Raw genomic sequence first — 22,764 nt, forward strand, 5'->3', positions numbered from 1 at the left:
GGGTACAGATTAACAACGTGCACCCCACCTCCTATGGGAAAAGGGCAGCAACATTTGGAACTCTTACCCTGGAGAAAGGGTTGGGGAAACATGACCTCAGTGTATAAAATCTTGCATGCCATGAAGTGGATAAAGGTTATTCCTCAGTCTCTCGTAACACGAGAATTCATAGGCATCAGGGGCATCCAATGAAGCTGCATGTTGAAAGACCCAGGACAGACACACACACACACAAATTAAACTGTGGAACTTGCTGCCACAGGAAGCAGGGATGGCCACCAGCTTTAAATAGAGAAATATGTGGAAGGTAAATGCTATCGATGGCAACTAGCCATTCATGGCTATGCTCTGCGTCGGAGGCTGTAGGCTTTTGAATACCTGCTGCCGGAAAGGGCAGGTGAAGTGTGTTGTTCTTGTGCCTGGGTCCTGCTTTGGCGCTTCCCATAGGCATCTGGTTGGCCACTGTGAGAACGAGATGCTGGACTAGATGGGCCAGTGGCTTGATGCAGCATGCTCTCTTGTTATTAACAAAATGTTCTCCCCCTTCCCAATCTGTGACTGTGGCTGAGGATTAGCCCGCGTAAGTTGTTTCACTTTGTGGCTCCAGGGTGTGCAGTAGATAAGAGTTAGCTCCGGTTCTCCAGTGTATTTGCTTTTAACCATCAATGCTCCTATCAATGGGGGGAAATTCATGGGAAATGTGTCCAGTGGCCTACAGTTATTGTGCATGTATTGACAAGCAAAATCAACTGACCCCTACATTTGCACCAGCTTAATTAAAGACAATGGAAACAGGAGATTTTTTTTAAAACTTATATTCAAAATATCTTTGTATAAACAATGGCAATACTACAGAGTAGTATTTTAATACAAATCAGTTCAATATTATTAACTGTTAAACTTTTATTATAAATTAAAATTTCTTTACAAAAAATTGCACATAATAAATTGACCACTCTTAGGTTCTGATGCACTGGCAATTGCAACTGTATCTTTAATCTTCAAGTTTAAGTCTCTGCCACAAGTCCAGAATGCAGAAAGGGCAGGAAACCACCCGCATTGAGCCTTCAAGTGCAAAAAGCATACTTGTGGCCATGGCAGTTACTTTCCTTAAGAGCGGCTGCTTTTGTTTTTATATCCTGCAATGAAAACGAATCTCCAAAACGAAACAAAAAGGGATTGGGGAAAGAGGGTGGGGGGTGGGGATGGGAGGAAAACAAAGTGGACCGATTGTTTTTGCTGTAAACTCAGCCCGTAATATTAGCCCCAAACACAGATCTCTCAGGCATCAGTGCGAGCGTCAAGTGAAATCAGGAACCGCACAAAAGAAAATGAAAAATCGAAAATAAAGTATAAAAATTAACACATTTAAAGTCTGTCATTGGGATGAACTATACTTACGTACATGATGTTATGAGAGTCTGGCAGGGCCCAGAAGCAGGCCATAGAGGACATTCATTTATCCAAGGAGGCGATCATGTCAATTGTTTCCAGGTTCAAGGAAAGCAGGCCAGAGAGAGACTTGATATGCTCAGCTTTGCGCATCTGCTTTTCAGAGGCCTAAAGCCAGAGATCAGCCTGGAGAATCATTCAAATGATTTTGGCATTTAATAGGACTTAGCACTGACTGCACCCAGTGTTCAGCGATTCGTGCTTTCTGTTCTGTAAGTGTTTAAATTTAAAAGCTCATCTAGGCTGACTCCAACCTCTTGGCACTTGGAAACTAGTTTTCTCAGGTTATCAGTTTTACCTCCTCCTGATGCTTCAAACAGGAGCTGCTGTAAGAGATGGTGAAGCAGACATAAGATTTAGCCAGAGCTGGAATATCACCACATCAATGGACATGGGATATGCAGAAAATTGAAATGAAACCTTAAACGGAAACATAAGGAGAAAACATTACATCTTTCCACAGGGTTGCGCAAAGAGGTAGCTTCTGAAAGGCTCTCTGATATAAGTGATGGACCTGTAAAGAAGAGACAAGAATCAATCTAATGTTATCCCAACAAAACTTATGTTTGTTGCGCAACATGCACTTTTTCTGTCTTATGTGCCTGTAACACAGGTTAGGAATGGTGAAGCTATGGCAGGGAAATGCTTGAGGGCTACTGCTAGATTTAAAAGCTTTACATTTTTCAAAAAGTGCTTAGTTTTAAGGCCGTAGAGAAGACATGGAAGCCTGATGACAACATTGTAAATGCTTAGAAGCAAGTTAGTCCTATCTGTCCCCATTTCAAATTGACTGAATTGGTTTACTGTGTGCCATATATTCAGAAGTTTGTACTGATCACTGAAGACTGTTGGATTTAAGCTTCTTTTGTTATTTAAAGGCTATGCAATCCTACACCCACTTACTGAGGAATGAATTGTTCTGATTTCTTATCCACCCTTCACAGTGAGGACTCATGGTGTAACTATTTAAAAATACAGTATTGACATCCGCTAAAAAAACAATTACCGTATTTTTTGCACCATAACACTCACTTTTTTCCTCCTAGAAAGTAAGGGGAAATGTCTGTGCGTGTTATGGAGGAAATGCCTACGGGTGGCATGCCTACGGATTTTCCTCCTCTAAAAACTATTTGCGTGTTATGGTCGGGTGCGTGTTATAGAGCGAAAAATACGGTATACTGGAGGGAACAAGATAGGTCCCAAATACATATCTTAGGCATCAAAGGACAGAGTAAAGAGGTGTGCCTTCATCAGCATGTGAAAAATTACAGAACGAAGATGTCAGACACACTTCTGTAGCTCAGGGACTGCCAAATAAATTGCCACTCCTTGGACACTTATCTAGTTTGTAGGGAAGGAGACAGCTATTTGGGACCTAAGCCTCATTCAAATAATCAGGTTTTGCTTCTGACATGTAGAGGATTGCATAGTAAATGAGCATTATGTGAACAAGTGGGAAGAATTAAGTATGTTAAATTAACATCCTAAGTGTCCTTGTGTTGGCACACTACTGTGTTTGAAAGCTAAAGGTAAAGGTACCCCTGCCCATACGGGCCAGTCTTGCCAGACTCTAGGGTTGTGCGCTCATCTCACTCTATAGGCTGGGAGCCAGCGCTGTCCGCAGACACTTCCGGGTCACGTGGCCAGCGTGACGAAGCTGCTCTGGCGAACTGGCGCCAGAGCAGCACACGGAAACGCCGTTTACCTCCCGCTATAAAGCGGTACCTATTTATCTACTTGCACCCGGGGATGCTTTCGAACTGCTAGGTTGGCAGGTGCTGGGACTGAACGGCGGGAGCGCACCTCGCCGCGGGGATTCGAACCGCTGACCATGCGATCGGCAAGTCCTAGGCACTGAGGTTTTACCCACAGCGCCACCCGCGTCCCTCCCTGTTTCAACCAAGTCTGGCTCTAGCACATCGAGCCCCTGACAGAATTAACCTAAAAGGAAAAAAGACTTAGCCAGAATCTTTCTTCTTCCTTGCCTTCATTTGATAACGGACACAATTTCTGAGGAGCAGACCTCTTATTCTAAAGCTCGCTTAGCAAGAACACTGTTCTCAAGCTTCTTTTTTTTAAGGTGTAGACTAGTTTATTAAACTCAGGGGTGAGGCTAGTTAAGTATCTTTGCAACTGGCTATTTCAATAAGCTTTTCTTACATACCTCTCTCTGTCCCTTTAGAAAGCACTCAGCAGCAATGGCTCTGAAGGGAAGAAATAAAAATGACTTATTTTTTTGCAGAATACAGAATATCTTTATGGGAAGAACACTGAGTATGGGATGGAACTATAAAAGTCCTGGAAAGTAACAGACTAACTCCCAATGATGATAATCTATAGTGAAGAGACAAAAAAGATCCATTTCATAAACAATCTTACATGAGCAAGACATTTCAGTTGTTCCCATTATGTACAAACACTGCGGACAATGATCAGTTCATCACCACTGGATATTGCTATTATGATATATAAAGGGGAGGGTAGAAAGGAGGAGGGAAACAGAAGTCAATAATTTAATGGTAAACATTCCAAAGCAGCAACAATAAAATTCATCAACACATTTTCCTTACTTAGACACACAAGGCATACTTACTTCTGAAATATTTTTTGTATGGGAAGCAACAGTCCTCATTTTACGACATTAGTGCCAGGAATCTGTCTAAACCAAAGTTTGTGGAAAGACTGCAATAATGAAAAACCTTTCTAGCATAAAACCAAATTTGAAGGCCTACTTCAAATGTAGCTTTATGAAGCAAACCTTATTTTTTTTAAAAAAAATTATCTATGTTAACAGGTGTATGACTGTTGAATTACATTTTCCAGATGGCCAGGCATGTTGGGATATTATATGTAAACATCTTGGCTTGTAGTTTCAGAATCTGGACATTGCTCTCTTCCCAGTGTTGTTGAAGCAGCCTGCAGTGACAAAGGAGCAAAGGGAAACATGCAGGGCTGAATAAGAATGTAAAGCAGTAATACTAAGCTCTTTTAAAAGCTTGAACAGGGGTGGGGGGAGGTGGGAGAAGAGGTGCAAGTGAGAGTACAGTTAGGGGAAAAAGAAAGTACACCCTCTGTTGTGGTTGTACACATCAGGACATCATATTGTATCATGGTTAATTTAACAAAAATAAAGCCCAAATGGAGAAGCCATGTGTGAAAAACTAAGTATACCTTATCACTCAATAGCTTGAAGAACCACCTTTAGCATCAATAACTTGAAATAATCGTTTTCTGTATGACTTTCACAATAATAGTAGTTGTAATAATACTACTTTGGAATAACAGGTGAAGCCTCTCTGTCCAGTGTTCTTATAAACCTACTGTAGAATACTTGGTCTAAGAATGAGTCCCACAAACCCAGACGTAATGCCGGGGGGGGGGGAGGGGAGACTGTTCTATCTGGCAAACCAAAATGCTTGCCCTAATGTAATGATCACCTTAGAGCAAGGCTTTCCAAATTTTTCATGTTGGTGACACACTTTTTAGACACACATCATTTTGTGACACAGTAATTGAGTTTTACTAGCAAACTAACCCTTTTCCAGTCCCGGGAGGAGTGTTGAGAAAGTTTGGAAAGCTCTGCCTTAAGAGCAACACTAAATTCCTCTCCTCATGTTTTTTTGTTAACAAGTATTATTTCAGTTTGTAGGAAGGCTTAGAAATCATATTATGCATTAGTTCTCTTTGCTCCATACCAGGGTTTCCCAAACCTGGGTTTCCAAGCTGTTTTTGGATTATAACTCCCATCATTCAGTTAGCAGGACGAGTGGTCAGGGATGAGGGGAATTGTAGTCCAAAAGCAGCTGGAGACCCAAGCCCTGCTCTAGACTATTTATTTCCAGATCTAATCTTTGTGAAGAATTTTTTTTTCTTCAAAGAAAGCCCCACTCAGCCATCCAGCTTAGAAGATGGCAAGTAACTTTTTTAAAGGGCATTGGGGAAAACAGGTACTTGCTTCTAAATGCTTCCGCCAATATTCTCTTACCTGAATGCAAGTCCAGGATTAGCAGGCATGGTAGAGCAAAATCTTTCCAATGCTTTGGAATGCTGAGACTTCGGAATACAACTCAGATAAAAGAAAATAACCTGTAAAGGTTAATTTTCAAGAAGTTAGATCATTCAAGCTGCCTGCTTTGTTCACAAATCCAACACTGATGTGCACTCTCTCTTGAATTTGATGACGAAGACAGTGGCACTGAGTTAGTAGCAGCATCTACAAATAGCTCTTCCAGGTACCAGTGGCCCCAAAGATGAACCACAGCAAGAAGAACACAGGGGAATTTGCACTTTTCCAGCAAATGCTGGAGCAAATGCTGGAGTCCTTCAAAAAGTAGGGAGGGCTGGTGGAAGAGACACCAGCTGACGCAGCATTTCAGAGGTGTTAGCCAAGGATGATCTCCAAGCAGCCTAAGGAACCTGAAGGAGGTCAGCTCTGAAAGGAAAGTGAGACAGACAACCCTTCCCTACACAGCAACACTAGGCTTCTACAGTTCGCCAATCCCCAACCTACAAAACATTTTAGAGAAGTTGATACTCTACAAATTTAGCCACTGCGCAGATGTGCACACACACTCTGCAGCAAGGCACTTTTGTATATGTGTACAGTTCTCATTTCCCTTAAAGAACTGGTATTTTAGCGCACTATGTTGAACAAAATACTAAGGAAACCCTACATGTATTTTAGCATAACGTGTTTTATATACAGAGTCCTGTATCTGAATTACCAAAACACTTATACCTTGTTGTGGAATTCATAGTTGGTCCAGTAATCAGCGGTGCTAAATGGAATAGGGTAACGGGTGGGGACTGTAACAAGACATCTGTTCACAAGATCTGTAAAAAGCTTGAATTCTTGAACTTGATTGTTAGATCTGACAACCTTGCCATTGATGAAAACAAGGTAACTGAAAAAGAAAGAAACCCAGGTGTTAACACTTCCAAATGCATTACTTTTACAGTTATAATGTCTCGTCATTTAAACTTACTCTATCCAAATCTGCTGAACTATTTCCTCTTGCATAACTGCTCCCAGAGCTGCCTCATAAGCATCCACTGCATCTCCAGAACTTCCATGAAGAGACTGGTATAAGCTGTTTTTCATTGAAAGAAAACAGCGTTAGCTTTTCTGGAACTGTTACATGCCTTTTGTGAAAGAAAAGGGCAATGGAGAAGCTTGACATTATACGCAAGTATAAGCCAAAAAAATGATCAGAGGTACAAAATGTTTCCTAGTTTTAAAAGTGTTTCAACACTAACTCTTCACAGTGGTTAACAGGCAATAATTAATATTGAAATTAATGTAGTTAATGTAAGTCAGCAAAACAGCTCTTCATCTCTTTTTGACTGAATGTCTGCAAGAAAAATACTGCGGCCAACAATGCAGATGATGGGAGTATTTTAGTAGAAATTCCTTACACTTTATGAATCTAAGCACTTGAAGAAAGGGATTTTGGCAGCTGCCTAAGTACTTCTAAGAAGTTCTCTCTTCCATTTATATATAATTCAAAACTAAAGTGTGGGACACAGGGCTCAAGCAGCACATCTGTCTTCTGATTTTAAACTTAGACACAGCCAACTTCATGGTGTTTTAAGTAAAAAAATCACAACAGATGTTTGTAACACCAAACTGCAAACTAAATAGCATAAGAAAGGGCAAGCAAAGCAGTGCATGGTGTATGTTCATGACAGAAATACCAAAATCCTAAAGGATACTGGCAGAAACTAGGACAACCATGGCACTCCTTATATTTGCTCTTATTATATATAACACGAGATTAGCTGCCTCCTCAACAATCTGTAGTTCCCTACTTAAAAAGTGTTGCAATATTAAAAAAAATCATCAGACTTTGGAAACACTCACCAGTATATTTGCCACAAGTAAGGAATTTGCTGGTTTAAAAGCTCTTCTGTAAAGCTTCCCTTATACATAGGCGGTGTGAATTCAATTGGCATTGGGAAATTCAAAAAATATCTAGAACAAAGAGTCCTTATTCAGTGTGACAAATGTTCACTACACCGAAACAATCCTAACCTGAAGCAATCTGAGCAAAGAGTGGACACACCACCTATGTGTATCTCCAAGCGAATAAGAGCCAGACTAGAATTTGGAAGAAGCGTATGGCAGCCACTGAAAACGGTAGCTGCTTGTCTAGTTTTCCCATCTGTAGCGTAGAGCATAGCTGCGTTTCAAAATCATGATTTTCTGCATTCCCTTGCGCCAAGGATTACTGTGGTATCTAGTTTGATTCCAAGTGAAAATAAAACAGTGAAGGAGATACCAAAGAAATGTATTTAAGCTATGCTTAATATGCTTTTAAAGAGATGTCTGAAGAAGGCTTTGTTATAATCCTTTCACAATCTTATGAGAACATATAAATATGTGTGATCCGCCCTGACACCTGCAGGTATACGGCGGTATACCAATTTTAATAATAATAATAATAAAATAATGTCTCTTAAGCAAAATATTATCAATATATAAATATCTTCTCCTTATTGAATATATTAAATATATTAAGTATGTTGTGGTTCCCCCATGTGTTTTCCTTATTTGTTTATTCATAATATTCTGAATTAAAATATTAACATTTATTTAAAATTTAGTCATAATCTGGTGTATTTTTTTGAAAATTGTGCAATTATTACGGTATATGCTTATTTGCTTGTTTTCCTTTCAAAACTTGTATTTTAAGTGTATGGACATATACATACCTATATAAACATGGCAAATAAAGAAGCCTTGCACTATGTGCAACCCACTAATAAACTTTTTACCTCAAATGGAGTGTTTTCATTAAGTTACAGTAACTCATAAGGTAACATAGGCTCCCATAACAACCCCAACTTAGGGTGCTGCAAGGCTTATTTCAAAAGCCTGAGGTGTTGCAGAAATCCATCTTCCTGTTTGCAGCATCAGTTTCAGCTACTTAACCTGGCTACCTCATATGTAAATGGGGTTTGTGCCAATAATTACAGGGTGCTAAAAGATTCTGGAAGAATATCTCAAGAAAGAATAGCCTCTCTCGACTTAGCTGTGCACCACTTTTCTAAAAGTATTTGTCTACTTTTATATCACAAGCACTAGCTGCCTCACACTCAACACACAAACTGACAAAGTAACATGTGAATTGCTTTTCACTGTACTGCGAAATCTAAGGACAGCATCGCCATAACGTTCTGCAAGCAACTAAGGTTTGTGGCAAAACGGCAATGTGTAACGTTAGCGTTTTTACCAGTAACCATACAGAAATTTTATAAATGGAACCGAGCGACGCATTACATAAACCGAGCTCATAGCAGCATGGAATGATTAGTTTGCTTGCCAGACTTACCGTAACAGATCCACAGGACTGTTGTCTCGAGTCACACACTCAAAGAATGCTGCAACGAAGGCTTGCAACAGTGGAGGAATACTATCTGATCTATTCTGTCATGAGAGAGTAAGTGACATTGGACTAAAGTTACAAAATGTGAAGAGCAAATCAAACTTCTGCATAATACATTTTAATGGCTCTTTCAAAACCATTAATGCAGATGGTGGGCAGACATTACCCAAAAGGAGAATGCTACCTAAATTTTCTGCAGTGCTTCAAATGATTAACATTCAAGGATGAACTTTTTGATCTCTCCATAGGTTAGATTCATCAGCTCACCCTTTTGCACGTTACAAAAGAAGGATAAAGAGTCACACACGACTGTTGCAACATCTGTGTCACATTCTAATGCCAGCGTGCCCCAACCGGATGTTTTCCTCTACAGCTCTCACCAACCCAAGCTGGAGCCGATAACAGTTGAGTCCCAATCATCTGAAGAAGGCTGTTCTACATCGTCCAATAAACCACTCCCTTCAGATTCACATTCCAGCTTTTTTTGTTTTTAGCATTTGTGGGCAACAACAACTTTAGGCAAAACAAAAACTCAGCTGCTTAAAGTCTGAAAATCAAATTCCTGGTCAAATCCTTTCACTGTAATGTACTCTGACTGTCACCATTTTGTATTAAATAAACTTGTGTTTCTCTCCAACCAGTTACAAAAAGCTGAATAAAGTCATTGGTGTTTTACCTGCTGAATGAAGAATTTGCACATAAAGTAGAAAACCTGGGCATTTTGAGGGTTTTTCTCAAATGCTGTAAGCCACACGTCACATGCTTTTTCCATCTGGCCAGTCCGCAAGTACAAACCAACTAGTGCTTCTAGCAGACGACAGTCAATGGGGTTTAGTTTCAAGAGTGATTTACAAAGCTCAATAGCAGCTTCCCACCTTGAATGAAAACAGTGAAAAACAGCAATTACTTATCTTATTTAAAAAAAGACAGTGACCTAGAAGAAGAACTTCCAAGACAATCTTGTGAACTATTACACTCTTTCCTATTACCTATTCTTTTTTAATCATAACAATGGGCATGAACCTCCTTTCTTAGTGCTGATATATTCATCTGTGTTAATACCAGAAAAATGGGAAATTGTCACTCACCATGCATTTCTGTACAAAGGATTCTATTCAACTAAATTTTACTCAGAGGAGACCCATTTAAATTAATTGCCTTGGCTAACTTGCAGCAATTAATTATAGTGGTTCTACTCTGAGTAAAACCTAGTTGAATATAACCCATAATGTTTAACACAGCATATAAAAAATAGCAATTTTGCAAGTGACTTACCTTTCTAACAGCTGCTGCAAAATGACCATGTTTCTATATAGTGGAAGACAGAGAACTACTCTTTCATCAGCTGCAGAATCCTCACTGGTGCATGACTGGATGGCATCTGAAAACAAGCAAACATCAAGTAAGATTACACATTCACAAATACAAAGCTTTACCACAGAAAACGCTTATAAGTTAATGTATAAATACACCTGTATTTGGGGTTTTTTTTTTAGGGGGGATGGGGAGACAATGTAGTCATGCATTTCATTTCAGTCATTGTGCTTTAGTTAGGTATGAAATAATTTCAGAGTTTCTTTTAAGAGGTGAAGATGTAAATTATCCAAGCAGACAAAATTAAGTTTTCAGATCCCATTACAAAAATACCAACTAAAAATAATATCTGAGTTATTTCATTAAGAAAGCAACAAAGCCAGTCACTGATTATTCCCAAAGCATTTTTTTATGAACATTTGAAGTATTTCCTTTGTGTACATACATGTGCATTACTGAACATGCAGGATCACAGTAGGAAGCTGTCTCTTAGTTCAGTTACTTATTGTAAACAGATTCCTCTTACTATTATTTACTACTGCCTCCCCTGCTTGCTGCGCTCAAGCCCCTTCTTGACCAACCCCCTCCCTTTATCCCTTCACACACACACGCCTATCCTTCCACAGCTCACCCAAGCCCTCCCCCCTTTGGAAGGAGGGGGAGGCCCTTCACCCAGCTGCTTGCTAAAAAACAAACTAAAGGGCCCTTTCCTATCTGCTGGTGCATTTAAGCGAGGGGAGAAGGAACTTCCCCCAACAACATGCTAAACTTCAAGATGAAGGGCCTCCCAGCATCCATTCAACAGCTCACCCCAACCAGCCTGCCGTTCTTCACGCTGCAGTTTGTATGGCTAACAATGCTGCAAACATTACGTTTTTTAAACCTATGGGAAGAAATTCTCAAGCCAGTCTGCACGATCCACTACAATAAACTGTCTTGCTGCAAAATACATGGATTCTACTCAGAAGCAAGCTCCATGGGATTGGTCCCAGATGACTTGTAAGGATAGAAGTCATGGCTTCTCCTATATATGCTAAACAAAAGCAAACTGCCTCTGAATCAGTGAAGACCACAAGAGACTACACATCGAAAAGCAAAAGTCCACTGCATACGTAACATAGCACAATTGTTTTAGACATTCTATCAATATTAATTCAAGAAATAAACCACAGCTGAATTTAAATGGGTAACCTCACCTTCAAACACAGCTAACAAAGTATCAGGATCAGCTTTCACATCTTCAATTGTTTTCCAAGGTATTAAAAAAGGCTCCTTCTTCATTATTTTTGAAGGGTTGCTATTGGCAGGATCATAGAACTTGATGGGGAGATCGCCAAACTCTATCAGATGTATATAGGATAACCAAGCTAAGCAGCGGTCACTTATGGTGAGATGTTGCACCAAAACCGGTTCACTTTCTGACTTCAGTGCATTCTGCGGAGAAGACAGTTATACGATGATTAAATCTGACAGCTTAAATAATGGGCAGCCTTGCAATATTATGCCTAGTCATAGAAATATATTCTAGCAATCAAGCTTGAATGTTTTGTTTCACTAAACAGATCCCATGGTCACAATTGGGGAATTCCAGGTTTTAGAAATTTGCCTATAAGAAATCTTAGAAGTAGGAGCATTTGTTCTGTATCCAAGACTCACATTTTCTTAAAAAACGCTTTAAGGTTTTATTACAATTAAGCAGCATATAAATGATGTGAAATAAATAAATTTGCAGTTAAAACTATTTCTACAAGAACTGAGATGGCAGAAGACACAAATGTTGAAAACTGTATGCAACAGCCATATATTACACTGGTAGGCCATGTGACAGAGGAACATTTAATCACAGACAGTAGTAAAGACTACTGAAGTCCCTGCTCCCTGGAACACCCAGTAAAAATGGTGGAGATTTTGTAATCTTATATATTTACAAGCATATTTTCATAACTGTAGGGAAGCACACTTTGGTCCGTGTGAAACTGCTCTCATTTGCTACTGAATAGTGCAGCAGGGACATTGCCTTCAAACTAGATATATAGGACAAAACAGCAATGGATGCCAAAGCCAAAAATCACTTTGATGAAAATATAACCACCATAACATGACATACATAAGCAAGTACCTGGAATAACGCAACAGCATTTTGATATTTCCCAGTAAAAAGGCTTAGGTGAACTCTATACAGCAACATCTCCAGCAAGTGAAAGGACCGAAGATCCAGATTCTCTTCACATTTTGGACTCTCCATCAGGAACTGTAGCATTCTCCCACACACATAATCCTTTCCATCAAATGAGTTTTCCAGATTTAGAAACTGAATGGCAGTTAAGAAAAATAAATGTTTGAGGATTCATCTCATTTTGTTACGGGTTCTAAAGAGCTGTGTGCAAGTGTCTAAAGCGCTTCTGTGTATGCACAGAGACATTCCAGAGGTTAGCTTTCAACTACAGCCAATTGCACTGTATCACATATTATCCTGGAGGCATGATGTTGGGGGGAAAGTTTGGATGCAAGGTAATGTGAAAGGAACCCCTAACGGGCATCCATTTGTCTGGTACATTTTATGGGATTCTATATTCCCTGTGGCAGGAAAAAGGAAATCCTGTTTAAGAAGTTTTTGTAAAAGTTCTTTTTGAGCTTTAAAAGCTATTTAGTGGAAGCCTTCAAATGAAACATACATGGAAGTGAGATGTAGTGTGCTAATATGTACTAACTTCATAATTACTACATATAGCTTTTCCAGTGATCAAACTTACTGTCCACCAAATCTTGTAAGTAGGAGCATATTCCACTGCAGTCTCACACATTTCTTGCACCTCTTCCTTAATTCCTCTTTTTGAAAACAGCTTGAGATAATGACACCAGACTTCAGAATTTTCTTTGTTATTTTCTAGTGCTCGAGCCAGGACATTTAAAGCAGAATCCAAGCGTTCGGAGGATGATCTTCAATAAGAAAGGAAAGCAATACATTCAATTTTCACATTCTCAGTTTCATGGTACAATGCCAAGGCATGCACATACATTTCCCCTTCAGAAGCTCTCTGCACTTCACACGTGACCTTTTTCTCTTCTGTATTTAAAACAGTTTGAGGGATTTGAAATGCAGCAGTGAGAGGAAGAACAGGGAACTTGCACGGTAACTCTAAGGCACTTGTGGATGGTACAGTACAACTGCAGTTTGTTGCCAATACTCTCAGACACCTGCTGGTTCCTGATGTAAATGTTAAACATCTGAAAATGACTTCTACCATCTTGCTTAAGGAGTTTTCCATTTTATCATCATGAATTAAGAAAACCAACCTTAGAAATCCAATCACTTGTATCCTTCATTTTTCTTAAAATGAACCCTCTTTTTTACTATTTCCATGCTGAAATGAAGCACCTTAAAGCATAATAATAATTTATTATGCTTACTCTGGACTGTGCACAACAAAAGAGCAAATCAATTCCACTCCCCATTGCTTTAAAATAATAACCTATTTGTACATTGGCCAAACAAACAAAGAGTCCTTTGATGTTAGCGACAAAGCTTGCTTCCAACAGCACAGGTGAGAAGCTTGAGACAAAAAGTGCAACTGATTTGTTTGCAAAGAAAGAATTACCCACCCTTCGTTTTGATTCAGATATTTGTAGGCCAATTTGATCCAAAGCTGAACGTTATATGGGTTCTCAAGCACACTTGCTTCCAGGTTTGAAATGTCATCGGTCTCATTTGTAAAATACCTAACATCATCAGGAGTCACAACAGCATCCAGAGCAGGAAGATTTATTCTGTTCTGTACTGCGGGAGCTGCAAATAAAAACAATTCTCTTTTTTTAAGGATTGTCACAACTTTCATGATTTGAAATTCAACTTTCATTTTAAGTTGCAGCAAGTTATGACTTCAGTGTGAATAAAAAGCAATCTACTAAAAGCCAAATACACTTATAAAAATAGTATGTATGAGCACACACACACAGTAATTGTTATGGCAAAATAAACTGAGTTACTTTTGTCTAATATTCTATGAGAATTTTATTTAAACATTTTGATTTTTTTCTTATCGTTACGTGAGTCAGTGCTGAATCATGAGTGACAGCAGTGCAAGACGTTCAGGACACTTTCCTCCAATTAACATGACTAACTGACTCAGGCACAGGACTCTTGACAACTAAGCCAACACAGTGCCTACAGACACACGTATACTTGCAAAGGCCTTTCCTAGCTCCAGCAGGATCCTATAACAATGCGCCCCCTGATGAAATTAGGCATCAAAGAAGTCTTCCACTGTAGGCAATAGAATGATTTTTTCAAACCTAAGTTTCACTGGGTTTCTGTGGAAATGGTGCCACCTACCTGTGACACCAGTTCTATATGCCTATATTAGTTTTATCATTACAGGGCAAATAAAGAGGGGAGACAAGTAAATGTGTTCAAGTAAATTTTTTTGCCCTTTTTCAAAATTACTCTTAACATTCCAGATTTAGTTGCATAATAATAAATGCTACCATATTTAATAGGTCCAGAAGATTGTTCCTCTTCACTGCTGATATCACTGTCCAAATGAGTTTTTTCCCAGTGCTTAGGTCTCCATTTCCTTTTGTCTTTCCAAGTTGTAAATGGAGGGGCTATTTGCAAGAGAGATAAAATTGAAATATACATTAAATTCTTTACATCATGTTTTATCACCAAAGCAAATTTTGCTTATCCAGCTACAACAATTTTTTAAAAAAACCCACTGAATACTGCTGTAGACTGGATCTTCAGATATTAAATAAGTTACTTACTGTGACCTTTGCTTTCATTGACATTACTAGCAAGAAGAACAGCCATTTGATCCATTGCCATGCGATCTTTGTTTACACCAAACAGTTTTTCAACATATTTTTCTGAAATAAGATGGTAGCAATATCTAAGACACATATCGTTATCGGTAATTTACAACTATATGCATTCATATTGTATATCCATGACCAAATCCACAGAACTCTGATGAAACTTTTAACACTACAAATTGTTTCAAAATGGTGGCATCAATACAACTGCAAATACTTTTCACTTTTATGATCTTTTGCTGAAAGCTTACACAGGTGAAAAGTAAAAAGCAACTACAGATTTACACATGACAGAAGAAGGCTGAATCACACTTTGTTTAATATGAATTCAGTGCAAAGTGAAAGCATGCATTAGGATGCAGCTTGCTTCCTTAAGTTTTGGCTATGAAACCAGAATACCTAATTGTGGAACTAAATTGCTTTGCTGGCAAGACCAACAAGCAACATACCTGTTGCAGTGCTTATCTCTTCATCAGTGCTTTTTTCTGAACAGCCTATCAGAGATAAATTGTACGAAAGAACATCCTCAAACAGCTGTCTTCGGCTGAGAGTGCAATCTTTCATGTGTTGCCTGAAATAAAAAATAATCCCACTTAAAAATCAGCCAAGGACTCTGTGAACATCATACCTAAAGTAAGTGAATGTTATTTTCAAACAGCATTTAAAACATTTCCAGAAACTCTAAGAAGTGTGCAGCTGCAAGCCAAGTGTATAAAAGACAGGATAGTGTACATATGCACTCCACCTAATACTCAGGTGCCACTATTACTCATAAGGACTGACTTCAGTAATCCCGGTGTATTACAGAACACATCTCAAACTTTTTATTACTCAAAAGCAAAGTGAACTTTGAAGAGCATCTCCAACATAATGTACCTCGCGTTCAAATGTTAGCTGTCATCTGAGAAGTTTAAATAAGGTCACACAGATATGTCAATATGATACTAGCAGCTGAATACAAGTGTAATTCCCAATTCAATCCAGTGAACAGGAATAATAATAATAATAATAATAATAATAATAACAATAATAATAGATTTCAAATACCATGCAACATCAAAACTGAAGAATGTGTATAAAATGAGAATTGATGAGGAGACTAAATGGGTTATTCTAACACTTCTAAAGGACTGCAGATTAGGAGTGCTCTATAAAACACACACAAATAGCAATGACTTTTATTTCCTGTAGGTGTCCCCACCCCACCCCACTTCATTGATTAAGGCTTCTCCAAGAGCCTTGCTTCAAAACCCTATCTATGGGAGAAAGGATCGCTGGGCATTTAACCATGCATATTATTTCTTGGCTGAGTGAATGAGAACGTGCTTTGGGGCTTTGGCTGCTGGCAGTTCAGAATATTGGCTATTGCTCCTGGGTATGTAAGTTCTTACCATTACAGTGGTACCTCTGGTTATGAACTTAATTCGTTCTGGAGGTCCGTTCTTAAGTTGAAACTGTTCTTATCCTGAGGCATGCTTTTGCTAATGGGGCCTCCTGCTGTACACACACCTCCGGCGCACAATTTCTGTTCACATCCTGGGGCAAAGTTTGCAACCAGAAGCAGCTACTTCCAGGTTAGCGGAGCTCGTAACCAGAAGTGTTCATAACCAGAGGTACCACTGTACTAATTTCTTTAAATGTACTCCAGGTTCATTTATTTTTACACACAGACACAAACACACTACAGCAAAACCACACCTGAACAGGCAGGTTCTGATGCCTTCATATAGAAGCTAAATCCCTTCTGCTCTGGGCAGAAAATAACATATTTTTCTTGGAACAGTATATTCAAGGGATGCTCAAGAAAATGGTGGCAGAATCCCCTCCCCCAATAACTTGTATCAAGAGGCCTTCAAAACCCTGCAAAAGACACTTTGGAACTCCTCTTCCTGCATCTGTTTGTAGAACAAAGGGCAGGGATTCCCTCCACTGCCATGGCCATAAAAGCCATCTGTGTACCTTTCCCCTCATTCCCATCCTTTCCAGGACACAAAAGTGAAAGATTATTCAATGAACTCTTTTATCTTAACATAAGCAATTAGGTTTGCAGCAGACAAAAATCTTTCTTAATCAAATGACAAATTTGCTTGGAATCCCAAGGCAATAGCCTCTGCAGTAGAGATCATTCAATTAGAGAAGTATGAGGTGAAGGGGAGAATCACTCACCATCGACAATCATCATCATTGCATGTACCCGTTAGATCAAAACGGCAGAAACACTGTTTAGGCTCAATCATATTGCTGTAGGATACTGAACTGAGGTAAAGCTTTTCTTTTGTTCGAAAATAGGGACTAAACCTAAGCAAAGTAACAACATGAGACGTTAATATTTCCAGGTCAATAAAATTAGCTCATGGTTAACACACAAAAATGAACGGTACTAAAATTGAATCCTATATCACTTCACTTTTCAAAGATAATCATAACCATAAGCAGATATGTAGCACCACCTGCTGTTCATCCCAAAAGGGAATAGAAGCTTGTTTTTCTTTCATCCACAAAAGTATTTAAGAAAAAGTCAGCTGGTAGTTCTTAATTCTTACCACCCACTTTAAAGAAATAACTCTGTATTCTCTATGTATTTTGTAGCTTTTTTTGTTTTTGTTTACATGTGTATGTGTCCTCTTCATGTAATGCATTTAAATTGTCTACAGTTTGGTGTTTGCTGTTCTAAATAAAAGTCCAATAATTACAAATGCAAGAGCGATTTAGCAACATTTGCTACCAAACTCTAATTTCTCACATCTCCAGAGCTCTTCCTCTTCAAGGATCATAAATGTAGCTATAGTTCTACAGCTCTGTTCTCCATTGCTACTCAAAAGCTCACCATCCTTTCATATAAAGGATTTTACAACAGAAATCCCCAACCATACTCAAAGCCGCTATGCAACATAGCATCCTTAATCAACTCAGTATTCATACCTGTAGGATTTAAAAACAAGAAGTGGGCTATGATAAGGTCCAAACGGATATGGCTTCCCTTCTGTTTGTTTACTTGGAGCTGTGAAAGGGTCTACGTCCACTTTTATTTCCTAGGGGAAAGATACAATATAACCATACAGAGACTCAAGCCACAGTAATTCATTAAAAAAACTTGATCTTTTAGTATTAAATAGTACACTGAGTTACCTGCCCATGTAAGTTTTCTTCATTAGAAACCGTAAGCATGGTATTTTCTCTCAAGAGATCTTTTAAGCCATCAGCTTTCCCATAAAGTTTTTTGAGTTCATCAATATTCAGACCCAAAAAGAGCTCGGGTTGTTCTAGTGCCTTTTTCGAAAGTTTGCTTGAAGTTTCTTGCTTGGGGGTGTCAACGTGCTTAAGGTTAGGTTTAGTAGAAGAATTTGATTCTCTGAAAGACCTCCTTCGTTCTCTGGTGGAATTGGACAAAATTTCATCATCACAATAATTCTCTTCTGTATCTAATGTCAGTTTGTCTTGTGTCAGATCATGAAGGGAAGGTTGAGGTAGTGCAAATTCAGGTTCCTCTTCTGTAACGGGAAGAATATTTGATCGGTCCTTAGTCTGATGTGCATGGGCCTCCTTCAGCTGCTGAATTTTTAGAGCATATTCATACTGTAGTTGCTGTAATCTTTTTTTCTCCAGTGCAATCAGTTCTGCTGAATGTTTCTTGGGGCTCGACGAAGGAGATTTCTCCAATTTCAATATTTTGTTTGGCTGCCAAGAAACACACTCAAAATTCTTAGTATTTCATATTTACAGACAAGATAAATAAATAAAAACACTTCTGACTAGCTTTGTAGTTTAAATTCTTACCAGACAATTCACACATACAAATGGGAAAAACAGAACATAATTTACCAGTGGTATAACTATTAGGGTTTCAAGTAATCTATGTCATTTCAAGTATATTTCTAAGAACCCACAATTTTGCTCTCCGTGGGAAGAGCTCATTCAGTCCTTAGCAAAGGTGACAAACCGCAGGCTCTCCCCCAACAGACTAGCGGGGAGAGGGGATGGATAATCCAAAGCCCAGCCTGGGATTTGTTTTGACTCTACATATGTCAGGTGCTTGGAACATGTGCACTTGGCCTACAAATACAGATATAACCTCCAAACTGATCTGTTTGCTTCCTGGCCACTTCAAGTTCCCAGCAAGGGAACCAGTCTCTGCATCCTCCATGCAGCTGGTGGGAGCAGATGGAGTTTGTCTCTGTTTTAATGGGATATTCCGAGCACCTGACAAACTCTAAGCCAAGCCTCCAGCTCTGCCTCCTATTGTCCATCTGAGCTGGCAGAAAGAAGTGTGGGGCCTTGAATACATAATGACAGCATTTTCTTTGCACTTACTAGGCAAGCCTTTATCCTGATGAGCTCAGTACTACCTAGAGAGCAGGGGCATGTTTTCACATTGTTCAGAATCCCGCACATTGCCTTCCCCAGTTCCAACCTTAGGTCTGAAATGGGCAGAGGGGGATTGTCTCTGACATCAGGCTGTATTTCAGAGGCTCAGCATAAAGTGAAGTGTTAACAAGCTTTTAGGTACAGTAGCGTAAGTTTTAATATTCAAATCTGTTGAACATGATCTCTGAAAGCTATTATTTCCCAGAATGGACCCAACAGTTGAGGCGCATTTCACGGGATTTTTGACTTTTTAACAGTAAGGATAATAAATTGAATTTGAAAATCTCACTTTCAAATTCCATGTGGCAAGGATGGGTGCCCTTTGAGAAAGAACTCCAAACCCTCCTTAGCAAGCAGAAAAAGTAGAATGCTACTTGGATTATGGCCAGTGTTCATAATGCAACAATCCCTTATGCTTTCTCCAAGAACTGAAAACTGGTATTATAAAGCACAGGTGTGTTTGGAGGTTCATTTCAGCTCTCGGTTAATATTCTTGTTTTCTGGTCTATAGTTTTCAAGGCTATACTTACTCCAAAATGATCATATTCAAGTTTTCGTTTTCCAAGTTCTTTGCTAGCCAGTGCTTTTGCTCGAGCAAGCTCTTCTCCATATTTTAATGCTAGCGCTTTTTTTGCTGTTACTCGTTGCTGTACTCTGTGGATCTGAAATATTTATGCATTCTTCAGATGTCACATTTGAACCCAAGCATGGATATAAACCAAATAAGCTAACAAATTAGTCTGAAATATGTCTAGTAAAAAAGGACTGTCCTACATACAACACTACGGTTAAACAAGCATGTTTTATAGTGCTATAGAAAAAGACAACTTACTTGTTCCTGAAGCTTCTTCAAGAACACTTTATTAGCATTTAGTATCTTCTCTGCTGCTTGCAGCTGCTCATTCAGTTTTGCAATCTTGCTTTCAGCAAGACGAACAGACTCTTTTTTCTTTGCCTCTTGCTGCAATAGATGTTTCAACACAGATTCATCCTTCATCAAGAGAAGTCTAAAGAAAAGAAAATGGAGTTCAAATTTCACCTATATTCATTTCTATATACAAAAGCTGTATGAAATTAGAGGCACCATCTGAACTGTTCAAAGTATCTAGGTATTATTTAAGAATACAGTTTATATTAAGGTTATTGTTGGGGGATTTTTAATGCTGTGAAGCTGCAGCAAGCATTACGCTGGGGTGGGAAGGCACAGGCAGAAAAACACAGAGAAGCAGAGAGCTGGTGGGGAGATCACCACTGCAGTTTCCCAGCAGACAAGGAAAGCTGCTTGTGAAGGAGCAGCACCATTCATGATCCAATCCTTCTGCTTAGCAGGAAGTTCCAATCATGCATGGTCCTGCTCCTTCATGAGCAACTTCTCTGCACACAAGTTAAGGGGAGGATCGGAGACAAGGGTAGAGCGAGGATGGCTGCTGGGGAGAGGCATCAGGAACGAAAACTAAGGAGCCAGGATCAGTGAGCACAGCACCCAAACAGGCTGCCCCCAACCAGCAAAAGGCAAACAAGAAAGAAGAGGACTAAATGAGCTTCTTTAAAGCTGTTGTTTTTTCCCTTCCTGAGATTAAGGAAAGTCATTCTCTCATAGTGTTTTGTTCACAGGCAGGTCCAGCTGTTTCGATATCTAAATCAGCTTGTATGTGTAGCATAGTACGGGTACAAATTTCTCATGTTCAGATAAGGGAATTTTTACATAATGAGTGGACAGATAGTGGGACCTGCATGTAGTTAAAGTGAAGTGTCCCAAACACACAAGCAACACATACTAACCATTGCTACGGAGGGTTACCATTAAGATGAGGAGACTTACTTGTGTTTTTTGAGTTTTGCCTCTGCATCTGTAACTTGTTTTGTTACTATTGCTATCCTACCAACCCCATCAACTTCAACGTCAGAGTTTGCTGGTGATGAACTTGTCTTCAAGGGTTCAGATATTATCAGGCGTTGTTTCTCCCTGCTAAAATATTCAAGACACATTATTTTTAAAACTTTAGTTTTCAGACAAAAATCTGAAACTTATTTTCCAAGAAAGTAAAATCAGATTTGTTATCACTACCACTTTGAATTAGAACAGCTCACAAGATAATTTATAAATAAAACCAAGGCTTTAAATAAACAAAATAGAATAATTAAAAAATATGGATGACTACATCAGGCCACTGATTTTTAAATCAGTCAGTTTTTGGCTAACAACTCAAGTGCTTTTCTTGATTTTCACTGTGCGAAGCCCAAATACCTGGCAATCTCTTCTTTTAGGAGTCTGTATTCAATCTTTTTATCTTCTGGTAAGGCCTCTGGGGTTCTTACAGGATTGTTTTCTTTTTCAGATTTTAAAGGTGCTTTGGGTTTTGATGCCTGTAACAGAAGAATCCAACACTGTTATATATAGGAACCGAAATAAAAAATTGAAATTATTGAAGAAAGGGAAGTTGGATTTACCACAAAGTTTCTTTCTATCTAGAAGACAGGATTAACTCTACTGATTCAGAAAGCAGGGTCAACCAACTTTGCCTCTTTTAAAAGGAGAGGTCCTCTCCAGTTTTGGAAAGGAAAAAGAACAAACTAAGTGTAAGACTTGAAGAAAAAATGAGCCATCCACAAGGGAACCGGAATAGCCAGGGAAATATAAGGGAAAAGTAAGTAGCAAAAACACACTTTCAAAAGGATATTATGAGTCCAAGTTATAGCTTATTTTAACAGGATACAACTTGCCCCCAAAGCCACCCAGAAGTCAAATCCTTCTCTAGTGCTGGCAAGATCCTACATGCTCTCCAACCTAGCTATGAAGATTCCTTCTGTAAAGTTATGTCCAACTTCTCTTTTTCATTTAATGGTAGAAGACCAGGCAGAACAAGGATACTCTGAAGCAGAACCACATTCTGCAGTGGGTTCCAGAGTAAACAGACTATTATGGGCAATTCTCTGGAAAACCTGCCGTGGCACACACCTACTGAAAGAGGCACACTGCTGGAGCCCAAAGTAAATACACATTGACTATCTCATATCCCCAATTAAAAATGAGGGCCAGGACAAGAAAGCAGTGCAGTGCTGCCGACTCCTGTGCTCAACTAGCAGTCTTCACCAGCAAGAGTGTGAAACAGGACCTCCTTCACTGAATGAGAACATGAGAAAGGAGACCTGGAGCTCTGACAGGTGATCTGCTTATTGTATAGCTACCCAAAGGGATCAGTGCGAACAAGTACTAAGCTCCTGCTTTCACTTCAGGTGCAGGGAGGAAAATAAGACAAAATGTACTTAAAGATAAAAGGCTGGCAATGACTTTCACTCCTTGTCAGAAGGCGGGCTCAAGGACTGGGATGAACTCTTCTCTGAAAGGAATAATTTGTTTCTCCTAACTTCTGAACCAATTAAGTCTACCCATACCTTCCAACATTTCTCCAATAAAAATAGGGATGTCCCATTC

General features: G+C 39.1%; 1 protein-coding gene across 4 annotated transcripts in view; it reads right to left on the reverse strand.

Moving 5' to 3' along the window:
- Positions 1-808: 808 nt before the first annotated feature.
- ZFC3H1 (zinc finger C3H1-type containing) overlaps positions 809-22,764 on the reverse strand; it is a 33,643-nt gene continuing 11,687 nt past the window's right edge. For 2 of the 4 annotated variants that reach the window (XM_053407338.1, XM_053407336.1), the window contains exons 11-35: positions 21,577-21,695; positions 21,151-21,297; positions 20,161-20,335; positions 19,859-19,990; positions 18,093-18,641; positions 17,886-17,995; positions 17,130-17,261; positions 15,413-15,534; positions 14,916-15,017; positions 14,637-14,756; positions 13,755-13,938; positions 12,905-13,091; positions 12,271-12,462; positions 11,348-11,585; positions 10,113-10,218; positions 9,514-9,712; positions 8,784-8,878; positions 7,313-7,423; positions 6,438-6,542; positions 6,191-6,356; positions 5,438-5,538; positions 4,267-4,368; positions 3,617-3,656; positions 1,904-1,966; positions 809-1,778 (exon numbers count right to left, since the gene is read on the reverse strand). In XM_053407338.1, coding sequence (XP_053263313.1) covers positions 1,641-1,778; positions 1,904-1,966; positions 3,617-3,656; positions 4,267-4,368; positions 5,438-5,538; positions 6,191-6,356; positions 6,438-6,542; positions 7,313-7,423; positions 8,784-8,878; positions 9,514-9,712; positions 10,113-10,218; positions 11,348-11,585; positions 12,271-12,462; positions 12,905-13,091; positions 13,755-13,938; positions 14,637-14,756; positions 14,916-15,017; positions 15,413-15,534; positions 17,130-17,261; positions 17,886-17,995; positions 18,093-18,641; positions 19,859-19,990; positions 20,161-20,335; positions 21,151-21,297; positions 21,577-21,695 — 3,735 coding nt within the window. In that variant the 3' untranslated portion in view covers positions 809-1,640. Of the gene's footprint in view, positions 1,779-1,903; positions 1,967-3,616; positions 3,909-4,266; positions 4,369-5,437; positions 5,539-6,190; positions 6,357-6,437; positions 6,543-7,312; positions 7,424-8,783; positions 8,879-9,513; positions 9,713-10,112; positions 10,219-11,347; positions 11,586-12,270; positions 12,463-12,904; positions 13,092-13,754; positions 13,939-14,636; positions 14,757-14,915; positions 15,018-15,412; positions 15,535-17,129; positions 17,262-17,885; positions 17,996-18,092; positions 18,642-19,858; positions 19,991-20,160; positions 20,336-21,150; positions 21,298-21,576; positions 21,696-22,764 lie in introns of those variants that run through there. The other 2 variants (XR_008332600.1, XR_008332599.1) reach the window with 2 other exon arrangements.

The sequence above is a fragment of the Podarcis raffonei genome, chromosome 10 (genome assembly GCF_027172205.1).
Source record: "Podarcis raffonei isolate rPodRaf1 chromosome 10, rPodRaf1.pri, whole genome shotgun sequence".
Classification (NCBI taxonomy): Eukaryota; Metazoa; Chordata; class Lepidosauria; order Squamata; family Lacertidae; genus Podarcis; species Podarcis raffonei.